Source organism: Talpa europaea, assembly GCF_964194135.1.
Source record: "Talpa europaea genome assembly, chromosome: 1".
Lineage (NCBI taxonomy): Eukaryota > Metazoa > Chordata > Mammalia > Eulipotyphla > Talpidae > Talpa > Talpa europaea.
In genome coordinates, this window is record NC_140073.1 from 60,720,239 (window position 1) to 60,731,988 (window position 11,750).

The 11,750-nt window shown below is 53.7% G+C and overlaps 1 protein-coding gene and 1 pseudogene across 2 annotated transcripts; both read left to right on the plus strand.

Moving 5' to 3' along the window:
- Window positions 1-837: 837 nt before the first annotated feature.
- On the plus strand, window positions 838-6,047 carry LOC311183180 (olfactory receptor 5AP2-like; annotated as a pseudogene). Its single transcript has 2 exons — window positions 838-1,592; window positions 5,960-6,047. The product of its transcript is annotated as an olfactory receptor 5AP2-like (transcript).
- A 3,364-nt stretch (window positions 6,048-9,411) lies between these two features.
- LOC311183257 (olfactory receptor 14A16-like) lies at window positions 9,412-10,356 on the plus strand (the record flags this gene model as incomplete). The annotated part of the gene is made up of 1 exon (XM_084252614.1): window positions 9,412-10,356. One exon carries the CDS (start codon window positions 9,412-9,414, stop codon window positions 10,354-10,356), a length of 945 nt encoding a protein of 314 aa, XP_084108740.1.
- Between the last annotated feature and the right edge of the window lie 1,394 nt (window positions 10,357-11,750).

An 11,750-nucleotide genomic window follows, 5' to 3' on the forward strand; every position in this document is an offset into this window, starting at 1 on the left:
CTCATATGTTTTGTGTTGATGCGGCAGATGGCAGAACCCATTTAGAGCAGGCAGGTTTTAGGGGGATCTGGGGTGTACCTCTCCCTGCCCTGTAACAGACCGACGGTGAAAAATTTCAGTAAAGGGGAAATGCTTGGGTAGCAGCACCGGGTATATGGCAGGCCTCCTCGGCCTCGGAGACCCTGCCTGGATTGCGGTGTGGGGAGAGCAGGGTCAGGCCCGGCTGAGCAAGTCCCTCTGCAGGGGGCAGGGTGGGGGGCTTCCTGCTTCTTCCTTCTGCTTTTTTCCCAGCTGGTCAAGCTGCATCGCTGTGGGGACAGGTGGCTGAGCCAGAGCTCCTTTCCCGCGGCCGGTGTTGCCACGTCCCGACCTGAGCCCACCCTACGCTTCTCCAGACGTGGGGAGCGGTGGGGAAAGCGGGCAGAGTCACCCCGCTCCGTGGGACCGTGCGAGGGCCAGATGTGCCTCCCGCAGCCTCTGCGGCCCGGCCACGCCCCGCAGCAGGACCCAGCACCCCTCACCTCAAGCCATAGTTATTGAGCTTCCGGGCAAAACTCGTTTCTCTTTAGACAGAAGATAACTTTATTTAGAGACGTGTGCGGAATCTAGAAACGCAGCTGCTAGGTGTTCTGCAGGGGAGACACCTCTCTGGGCTGCCGCAGTCTGGCAGCTTCTGACACCACAGCCCCCACCCCCGCGCTGCACACGGCCAACCCGAGTGTGGCCACCAGCTTCCTCCTGAAGGGCTTCTCCAATGCCCCCACAATGGATGCTGCATATTCAGGTGTTTTCCTCACCATATAAGCCTTCGGTCTCCTGGGGAATCTGTCTGTGGTCATGGTGATCACCAGGGACAGCTGCCTGCACCTGCCCATATACTTCTTCCTCAAGACACTGTCCTTCCTGGATGCCTGCTACACCTCTGTCACCGTGCCCAGGGCCGTGGTCAGCAGCATGGCCGGCTCTGAGGAGATCTCCTTCCCAGCATGTGTGGCCCAGCTCTAACTGTTCCTTGCTTGTGGCCACCAAGTGCTTCCTGACCACAGTCATGGTCTATGACTGCTGCCTGGCTACTGGGGGCTAGTGTCCAGGGCCTGGGTAGGCGGGGCCCTCTACGTGGTCTTTCAGGCCATCAACACCTTCTCCCTGCCCTTCTGCGGCCTCAACGTCATTCACCACTTCTGCGACATGCCCCCCCATCATGAGGCTGGCCTGCGTGACTATTGTACCCACGAGGACTGGAGCTTCATCTACAGCAGCTGTGTCATCCCTGGGGCCTATGCCCTCACACTCCTCTCCTACCCGCACATCTTATCCATGGTGGCCAGGATCCCACGTGCGCAGGGCCACCAGCAGGCCTTCTCCACCTGCTCAGCCCACCTGGCCACCGTCCTGCTGTTCTACAGCACCAGCAGCTCCATGTACCTGCGGCCCAGCTCCAGCTACTCACCCCGCACTGACCGGCTGGTGTCCACCTGCTACTGCATTGTTACCTCAACCCTGAATCCCATCATCTACTGCCTGCGGAACAAGGACATGAAAGTGGCTCTAAAGAAGGCATTTCCGGGCTTCCCCGGTGGTGCAGCGGTTGAGTGCTGGGTTGCGAAGCTGCCCGCAGCCTCTGCAGCGCCGGTTCGATCCCTGGCTGCTCCCCGGGCACCAGAGGAGGGTCCCACATGGTGCGCAGACCTCTCCTGCCGCCCACTGCACCCCTCAGCAGTGTGCTTCGGTCCTTCTGTTAGGGGGAAAAGGATGTCCTAAAGCTAATTCCATACAGGCTTTGTGGACTCCACCCCACCCCAGGCCAAAAGCCAAAGACACTGGGAAGTCCAAATCCCATCACCACCAAAGGGAAGGTGGCTGGGACCTGAGGGTGAGGTTAAGCAGCCAAGTGAGTATAAAGACAGACACGTGGGCTTTGGGGGGGGTCCCCCATTTTGTCTCTCCACCAGCTCACAGTGTCTGGCCAGTTCTAAGAGTGACTTTGGGTTTCCAGGTCGGCGGATCGGGTAGGACGCATTAAAGAAGACTTTATTTCCCTATTTTCTCCCTGAGTTGTACATTTTCCTTATTTCCTTTTCCCTTGTAAATAAACCTTTTATTAACCTTTTGTGTGTAACTATAGTGGAGTATTAATAAGTTCCTTTTAAGCGTGCGGGTGAGGACCCACAGCCAGGCAACCCGTTCAATATCGGGGCTGTCCTATAACACTTCTGCCTGCTCTGCTCCCCACTCTGGCTCTGGTGAATTCTCTCACCCTCCCACGCTTCTGACTGTACCCAGTGCTTGTATAAATAAATAAATAAATCTTTAAAGAATGCATTTCGACAGGCACAGGGGACAAGGTGAGTGTCTGCTCAGCTCACATTTCCTCACAGTCCAAATGTGGCCCGGGAGGAAGCCGGGGCAGCCTGCGCAGCGTGACTGAAGTCATGCTACTCATGTCTGACAAAGGTTTGGGCATGGGGTAGATTCCTGAAAAATCAGAAATCCCCTTAGTTGACTCCTGCTAGATTCTCCTCATTTGTTTATGGCTAGTTTATACCATTGTCAAAATACACATTTAAAAATAAAACTGCAAATGCTGTTTCATCAATTACTGAATAACCAATTTGATGGCAAAAAATTAGTAATCCTCTGCCAAAAGGCAGCATTTCAACATTAGTCCTTACACTAACAAGTGAAAAAACTCCTGGGAACAAAAGGCTGTAAACATCCCTCAGCCAAGTCTTTTATATGGATTTGGGGTATTTTGAGGCAAGGGCTAAATGGAGAAGGAAATGCTTTTGCTTTGAGGTTTGAGATAGCAGGTGGGTGGCAGATGCTAGCCTTGCTCCAAGTGTAAGAAAATTCCTGCTAAGCCAGGAGGCGCCATAGCCAGCTCCTGCTAAATTCTTCCTGTTGGTTTAGGGCTGACTCCCCTGGAGGTGACAACTGGTATGGCAGCTGTTAGAGTGTGCATTCAAGAATAAGTCAGCAACAATTTTATGACTGGTTGAGCTAATAACCATGGCAGCACAGATATGCACTTGGAAATAGTCAATGTTACAACTACTGATATGTAACGTATTAACTATTCTGGGAACCAAAAGCTATAACCATCTCCCACCCTGCCTCCGATGAAATGTTTGTAGTTCCTGAAAACAACAATCTTACAGAAAAAGGAATTTTCCCTTGATCTTAAAGTTAGATACAGAAACTAGGCTGAAAAGATAAGTAGAGGAGTAATAAGTAGAAAACTCTTTGGCTAGATTAGGAAAATTCCTCCCTTAATTAAGAGCTTGGGCTAGGGAAAAGTCTATGCAGCTTGCCTGGCACTGACACCCTCCAAACCCTTGGTTCCTTAATATCAAATCAGTATTTAAACAATATACTATTTGGTGATGATTTCTCTATAAAAGCCTTCTTTTTTTTTTTTTTTGCTTTAATCATATGGTTATCTGTTAGTCTAAACTTTATAGGTTAGTAAGAAAAAATCTCTTTGTCTCCCTTCCCCAGGTAACTTCCTGCCCTTTGTTTCCCCAAGCCCTTAGTTAATCATTCACCATGGTAAACATAGAAATGTTAATTTGTCTCATAAGTTTTTGGCTAGTAATAGAATGACTGGTTGTTTAAGGTAAATGACTATTCTAAGAACACTTTTGTTTAGCAAATGTGCCTTCTTTAAAACAAAGAACAATAAATATCACATCTCTGCAGGAGGGCAAATAGACCCCTGGCTGTTCTTGAAAAGGATGTGATGCTTGTTGTCTTCCTGCTTTAATGCATATGCTTATGCACTCTTCTGGTTTGTTTGAAATGTATAAATAAAGATGAAATGTATAAACAAAGCGCTGCTGAGACCTTCAGCAGGATGATGTCTGCACCCTGATCAAGTGTTTGCCTCTCCTCACTCCTCCTCCCCCTCATTTCCACAATTGCGCCCACACTGTCCCATCCTTCAGGAACCCCTGACACCCAGGCTGCTGTGGCTGGCTCGCGGCAGCAGCGAGCTGCTCTCCCTCGTGTTCCCGGGTCGCCCGGCAGGGCGGCGTGTCTGCAAGAAATGTGGGCCTGTCTCCTGCTTAGACGCAGACACACCAGCCTGTGCCGTGTGCAAGGACAAGGACGCGCTGTGGTCCTAAAACCACCTTCCCATGAAATAAAAATGCCCTAATGAATTTAGGCCCCCACAACAAAGAAGTGTAAAGACTTTCAGTATCACCAAGTGAGCATCTCGAGAGAAATCTCAACTTCTTGGTTCCTTTTCTTCTCAGTTAAGGAGCCCGGGCCCGCCGTGACCCCTCTCTCATTGGCTGGTGTTTGACGTGCTGGTCTACCCCGCAGCTCCTCTAGCTGTGCGGTGTGATCACAACAGCAGCTGCAAAGCCCCAGGTCGGTGCCTGTGCAGCCACTGCGGAGCCCTGCCTTCCTCCCTGGACATTCACCGCTGACCTCGCTTGAGACAGCACCTCATGCCAGAGCAGGGCAGAGGCTGAAATGGCCCCTCATAGGCACAGCTGTCCAGGGAGATCCGCCGGCACCCCTTGGTCCTTGCTGCCCACCTTCCCCCGCCCCACTCGCCTCTGCCAGCACTGGACACCCGGAGCCCGCACAGGCCCACCTGCAGGGCAACTGCCATGCGGATCCCGGGGTGCAGACACATTCCGTCGTCGGGCGCCTGCGGCCAGCGAGGCCCTCCAGGGCTGTCCACAGGCAGCGCGCAGGCCCCACCTGCCGCGGGCAGCGGCTGGACCCGCCCCGGCTCTGTCTGCGTCGAGGCGGGCCCGGGCCGCTCGGGGAGGCCCTTGAGGCTCGCGGGCTCTGCGCCTGGTGGACACCGTGGCTGGAGCCCCGGGCTGGAGGTCGCTCAGGTGGCTCAGACGCACAGGGGGCCCCCTGCACCCCGACAGGAGGCCCCGCTGGCGGGCACAGCACAGCCGGGGAGAGTGTCCCCCGAGGATGCAGCTCCGCCCGGCGAGCAGTGGCCAGCCAGGCGTGGGCCCCCAGGGCGTCGGGGCCGCAGGGGTGCCCCCCGCACCCCTGCCTCACGCTGCCCCTGGACTCTTGTTGCCTCTCCCTGGGCAGCGTCACCCCGGCAGTCCGGGACCCGGGGTGGGAGGCGCCTCCGCGCCCCCTGAGTCCGTGTCTCAGTGCTGTGCGGAGTGCCCCTTTCATTCATGCTGTGGCGCGGCCAGGGCGCGGCCCGGCGTGCAGGAATATAAACCCGCGTCCAAGTGACCCCCGCATCGTCCAGCCGCGCGTCTCCTGACCTATGGGCCGCCCGGATGAGGATCCGACTTGCAGCGACGTGAACTCCCCGAGGGCCCCGCCACGTGGGCGCCCGGCGGGGGGGGGGGGTGGAGAGGGAGAGGGGCGGGGGAGGGGCAAGGGGCGGGGGAGGGGCAAGGGGCGGGGGAGGGGCTGCCCCCTGCGCCTCCCTGGGGGCCGGCGGGCGGGGCCGACGCCGCTTCTCCCCTGAGGAGAGTCTCCTGGGTGGGCGCTCGCGCTCCCCGCTCCTGTGTGTTGTCTGTCTTTTTCCAAATGTCTCCACCTATGTCACAGATGTAAACACAGAGTAATCGGTTCTACAGTGAAAAGGCAAAAAAACCCCTCCTTTCTGGTGATTAAACAGATTCACATGCAGAAGACCTTTGTTCCCCGCTTTCCAGCGTTCTCTCCACTCAGTCTTTCTCGCCCTCGACCCGCCTCCCCCTGGCCTGGACTGTCCCTGGGGGGCGAGGGAGCAGCGGGCGAGGGGGGAGCCCGCGGCCGAGGGTGCAGGAGGCCGCGCCGGGAAGGCAGCCGACCCGCCTCCCCCCGACTTTACTCAGAGCCCGGCCTTGAGGGGGGGAGGCGCCTGGTGACGCGGTCCCGGCGGGCGCTGGGGAGGGGGACCGAGGCCGGGGAGGGGGACCGGGGCTCGGCGGGGGCCCCTCGTCGTGCTCCTCTGCCCCGCCCCGCGCTCCTGCCCCTGCAGAGCGGCCTCCAGCCGCCTGCCGCCCCGCACCCTGCCCATCCCCCGCCAGGCAGGCGCCGACCGCAAGGCCGCCCGCCCGCCCGGCTGACCCGCGGGGCTCGGGCACTGGGGCGGCGGCCCCGGCCGCAACAGGCGCTGAGGGTCCTGCCCGTCCCCCCGCCGGGCCCCAGGGGGCGCCCAGGGGTGGCGGCGACTTTCCCGCTCCCTGCGGGCGGCCCGTCCTGGCGCCGACGCCGGGGCCATGACTAAGGAAACAAAAGAAGCCAGGATCAACCACAGTTCTTTCTAGAAACAAGTCTCCTGGGCCCCGCCGGCCGCGGCCTCGGGAGACTCATTACCGGGGACGCCGCTGAGGAGCCCTCGGGACCAGGACGCCCGGCACGCGGGGGTGGGGGGCCCTGAGGGGGAGCGGGGCGCGTCAGGGCCAGGGCGGCGGGACATGTGAAGTAGCCGACCCTGCAGCCCCGCGTCTGTCTGTCGGTCCGGGCGTCAGCGAGGACGCGGGTTTGAAATCACGAGTGGACTCGAGCGTGTGACGGTCCCCACTGCCGGGACCGGCCCCTCTGCGTCCTGGGCCGCAGCCGCGCCTGAGCCAGGCCGTGGGCCCTGGGATCAGAGGTATGGTGCTCGGCAGGTTTTACAGGAAAATCATTTCAGGTGTTCGAGTTTTTATTTTTTTATTTTATTTTTTTAAGATTTATTTATTTATACAAGCACTGGGTACAGTCAGAAGCGCGGGAGGGTGAGAGAATTCACCAGAGCCAGAGCGGGGAGAAGAACAGGCAGACGGACTGAAACACACTGCTGAGGGGAGCAGCGGGCGGCAGGAGAGGTTTGCTCGCAATGTGGGTTTCTCCCTGGATGGCCAGAATTGAACCAGTGCTTCAGAGGCTGCAGAAAACTTCACAGCGCCACACTCTACCTGCTGTGCCAAAGGGGAAGCCCAATGTCATGAATATTACCTTAAAAAATATATGTAATACATTTAGAGAATTTACAATAGTAAAAATACAATTAATGCTTAAAATTCTGTGACAGCTGTTATGATTTAATGGTAACACTGTTGGGTGTGGAAATGGCTCAACATCTCTTTTCAAGTGTATCATACACAGTTTCCTTTGAAAGCACATTGAAAAGTTCAGCTCATTAGCATTGGGATGATATCATTACTGAGAGGGTTAACTTGAACTAAGTTTTTCTTTTCCATAATTGATTAGGAGTAAATCTAATAGGTGGGCTAGCTGCAGCGTTCTTCAGCAATTGCTGCTAATTTCTCTGCAATACAGAAATACTCAACTTGACACCACTGAAGTGATAACGGAGATATCATCTCTCCTATAAATGACTCCAATGAAATACACAGCTGTATTAGCACTAATTTTTTTTAAGATTTATTTATTTATTTATACAAGCACTGGGTACAGTCAGAAGTGCAGGAGGGTGAGAGAATTCACCAGAACCAGAGCAGGGAACAGACCAGGCAGACTGACTAAATACACTGCTGAGGGGAGAAGCGGGTGCGGCAGGAGAGATCTGTGCGCCATGTGGGACCCTCGCCGGCTGCCGGGGATCGAACCAGCGCTGCAGAGGCTGTGGGCAGATTCACAGCCCAGCGCTCAACCGCTGCACCACAGGGGGAGGCCCTGTTCAAGTTTTTAGATTTCAGTGTATTAATTTTAGATTTCAAGAAAAATAATGGTTACAAATATTATTGTAAAAATAATGAAAACTAATAAAATCTAAAGGGACCATTTTATTCCCTAAAGTACAACACACCTGCAGTTCCTCGCCCCCTTCTGCGACAGGAACTCCAGTGGGGCAAACATCAGGTTTTTTTCTTTTTTTTTTTATATGATTCTCATAACCTCCTCACATTACTGAGATATCCATGACAATAATCAAGTTCTCTCATTGTAACTGATATATTGAAGCATTTAGCACAGTAAATTTAAAGTGCATAAAATGTCAAATAAAATCATAACTAATGAGAAGTTGATAGTGAACAATGAAGGAACAAACTCAAAACATAAAAAGAACTGTTGAAAACAAAGGGCATGTTACACTTTCAGATGCAAATATGGCACAGATAAAATATTTAAGAGGTCTCTGTGGCCATATTTCCTATAATTTGACTTTTCACCTGAGAACTGCCTATGGTTTCTATATATTTACATGATTACTTAGATATTTTTATTCATCACTAAGGAACTGTAAAAATGGAAGTTGTAGTGTTTGAACGGACATAGAAATAGATACATACATGTACATATGTAATCTCAGTGAGTGCTGTGAATCACTCAAAAGATTTTTAATAATTTGACTGATACAGCGTGAGGTTTATTGTGGTGATCTCATTATGAAAATTGGTGTACCATATTGAAATTATTTAATTTTATGACTTTCATTTATCCAAAATACAAAATTTCCTCAGAATGTTCCTGTCCCCATCACCATGGGGACGTTGAGCAAAACATTTAGTAGACACAAAGTGAGGGGTGTGGTAGCACTGCCCCATGTCCAGACGTCTCCACTCACGCACAGGCCTGGGGAATGAGCAAACCTGCACACGGGGGACCCGGGTCCTTGTGACGGCAGGGACAGCCACATGCACAGCACTGGAGTGACCTCCTCCCTGCACAGATGTGCATGAGTCTGAGGGGGACAGAGGGGCCGGGGAGGGACCGGGGGTGCACGAGCCCATCTTCCAGGAGTGATGTGTGGCTGTGATCATGGGAAGAAGTAGCTGCAGGAGAAACCATCTTAGCTCCTCTGGGGAGGGAAGGGGCAGGACACTGACTGGGAAGACAGGAGTAGGAAGTCACCCTCTCAGCACATAGGACACAGGGGCGAGGGGCAGATGGTCGTCAGATGGTGACACAGGGCAGACACCCCAGCCACTGCTGTGATGAGGGATGTGGGCGTTGACCAGGAACAGACTTGGGGCCATCAGTGTCCACTTGGTCCCAAAATGTGCACCTGGAGCTTCAACTGGCCACTGTTTTGTGGGCACTTGGCAGCTGAGATCTGCAGGTTAGATTTGGGGTGTCCTTGACCGTTAATGTTCCTGAGGCTGCTTGAGGGTCCCACTCCTGGGAGGTGCATGGACCTGGGGCCTGGGGATGGCAGAGGAGGGGTCGGGGTCAGGGTTTCAGGGGTGCCCATGCACGGGACATGGTGTGATGGGAGGAGACTGCTCTGGGAGCTGAGGTCAGTTGAACTCTCTGCCCTTCAGCATCTCCCACAGGCGGCGTGGACAGTGGCAGCACCTGCGGGTCACTGAAGCTGGAGAGGCCGAGCAGAGCAGGAGCTGAGATCCCTGTGGGGGAACACTGGACAGAGAGTGGAGAGAGGTCAGTGGGAAAGGACAGCACTGGTCACCTGCAGAGAAATACCATGGGTCCAGCGCTGGTGGACAATCCCGGTGTTTTATTCCTCTAGACTTTCATGCAGTGATGTCTCCAGAGGGGATGAATCTCACTATCGTGACAGAATTCATCCTCCTGGGGTTCCCCACCCATGGGACCATGGGCTTCTTGCACCCACTGCTCTTCTCCCTGGTCTACCTGTGCGCCCTGCTGGGGAACGGGCTCATCGTCTTCATCACGACCCTGGACCGGCACCTCCACACCCCCATGTACTTCTTCCTGAGGAATCTGTCCTTCTTGGATCTCTGCTTCATCTCAGCTATAATCCCCAAGTCCATTGCCAATTTTATGATGCACAGCAGCTCCATCTCGTTCCTGGGCTGTCTTGTCCAGGTCTTTGTGGTGTTTTTCTCAGGATCTACGGAGCTTCACCTGCTCACGGTGATGAGCGTTGACCGCTATGCTGCCATCTGCCACCCCCTTCACTATGATGTTATCATGAGCAGAGACAGGTGTGTGCAGCTGACAGCTGCGTCCTGGCTAGGTGGGGGTCTCTATGCTGTGATGCACACAGCTGGAACCTTCTCCTTGTCTTACTGTGGGTCCAACATAGTCCACCAGTTCTTCTGTGACATCCCCCAGTTATTGGCTATTTCCTGCTCAGAAAATTTAGTAAGTGAAATTGTCCCCATTCTCATTAGTGTGGTGTTGAGTAACTGCTATTTTATTTTGATCGTCATTTCCTATGTCCACATCTTCTCTGCTGTCAGGAAGATCCCATCCACAGAAGGTAAGGCCAAGGCCTACTCCACATGCCTTCCCCACCTGCTGGTTGTGGCGCTGTTTCTCCTCACTTCATTCTTTGCTTATCTGAAGCCAAGTTCCAAGACTCCATCTATTTATGACCTTGTGATTTCTATGTTCTACACGATGGTGCCCCCTACATTTAATCCTGTCATATACAGTCTGAGGAACCAAGCCTTGAAGTCGGCTGTGGGAAGACTGATGAAGGGCCATTTCACCAGCAAGTAAGTAAAGCTCACCCTTCATTCCCTCAGTCATAAATGCCATTTACAAAATCTCATTCTGTTTTCATATTTTTCCTGTAACTCTTTCAAGTCATTGTTTACAAAGTAAAATGAAAGACTCTGATTCCAGTTCTCCTTCAGCAGCAATTCACATGTATCCATCCTGACATTAAGTCCCCATTTCCTACAGTGACACCTTTGTTTGCAAAATCCCTGTGTGTGACCTCACTAGCTGAATTCCAGGGTTTAAAAAAAATATTATGTGAGAAAGAATGTGCTCATAACTCACAACCACATCTACCAGAAAGAAGCTGTGATGACTCCAGCCTGGCCCTGTCAGTAGGCGGCCACAGGGCGCAGGTCAGGCTCCACTCTTGAGGGGCTGTTCAGACATCGTTGTAGGTGAGTGGGTCAAAGTGAACTAGAGCCAACCTCTGCCCCTGGGAATTCTTCCTTCTAAGTGGACATTTCATGGTTTTGGTCAGTGGTAAAATGAAATCCACCTTTACTGAAGCTGGCAGAGGAGGGCATATGCGGGGGCGAAGGCTGCGTGCTAGGAGTCTGTGGTTGAAAGAATTTTAATTTCTGATAAGTTGATTCCAACAAGACTACGTAGTTTGCATGGAAACAGTGTTATAAAAATAAAAGTATATAAAAAATTTTTTAAGAATTGCATTTCTCATTAAAAATTACTCTTTTTAAGCAATTTGCTGTCTCTGTGTTTATGCTGAGGCCCCACCGGGTTCTGACCTGCAGTGACAGCAGACTCCAGTGGGTCCCCCTCACTCGAATCTGCTATGACGGAGTACCCCAGAACACCTGAGTTCAGAGCATGCGTGGAGGGCTGGATGCTGCTGGGTGCACATGCCCGTTTGGGGCAGAGCCTGGTCTCCAAGCCATCGCCCAGGCGCATGTTCAGGCCATTGAGTCACTCCACAGCAGTGCACCCCACAGGGGCTGTGCCCAGACTCTGTAGTAAAGACGCAGGCAAAGGGTGGTGTGTGGCCACGCCCGGGCATCCCCTCCTCTACACCCCTCTGCCCCCTGCTGCCCATGTGCAGTTCTGCAACGACACCCGTGGACTGGATGGGTGCCCAGAACCCTGCTGCCTGCTCAGTGCCTGCAGGCGAGGCCACTGGATTCAGCAAAACTGCAGCCATCATGGAGCTCAGGCCAGCTCCTGACCCGCAGCTGTGACTCTGACCCGGGGCATGTTGGGCACTTGTGCTCCTGCGTCTGCTCACCCAGGAGCAGGTGTCACTGTCTGGGCATCCACATGCGCTGGCGCTGGTCCACGACCTCAGCTGAGCAAGCAGTGCCCTAGCCCCCCACAACCTTCTCCCTGAGCCCCTAAAGGGCATCCTGCCTGGGGCACTGACCCCCACTTGCCCCTGCCCC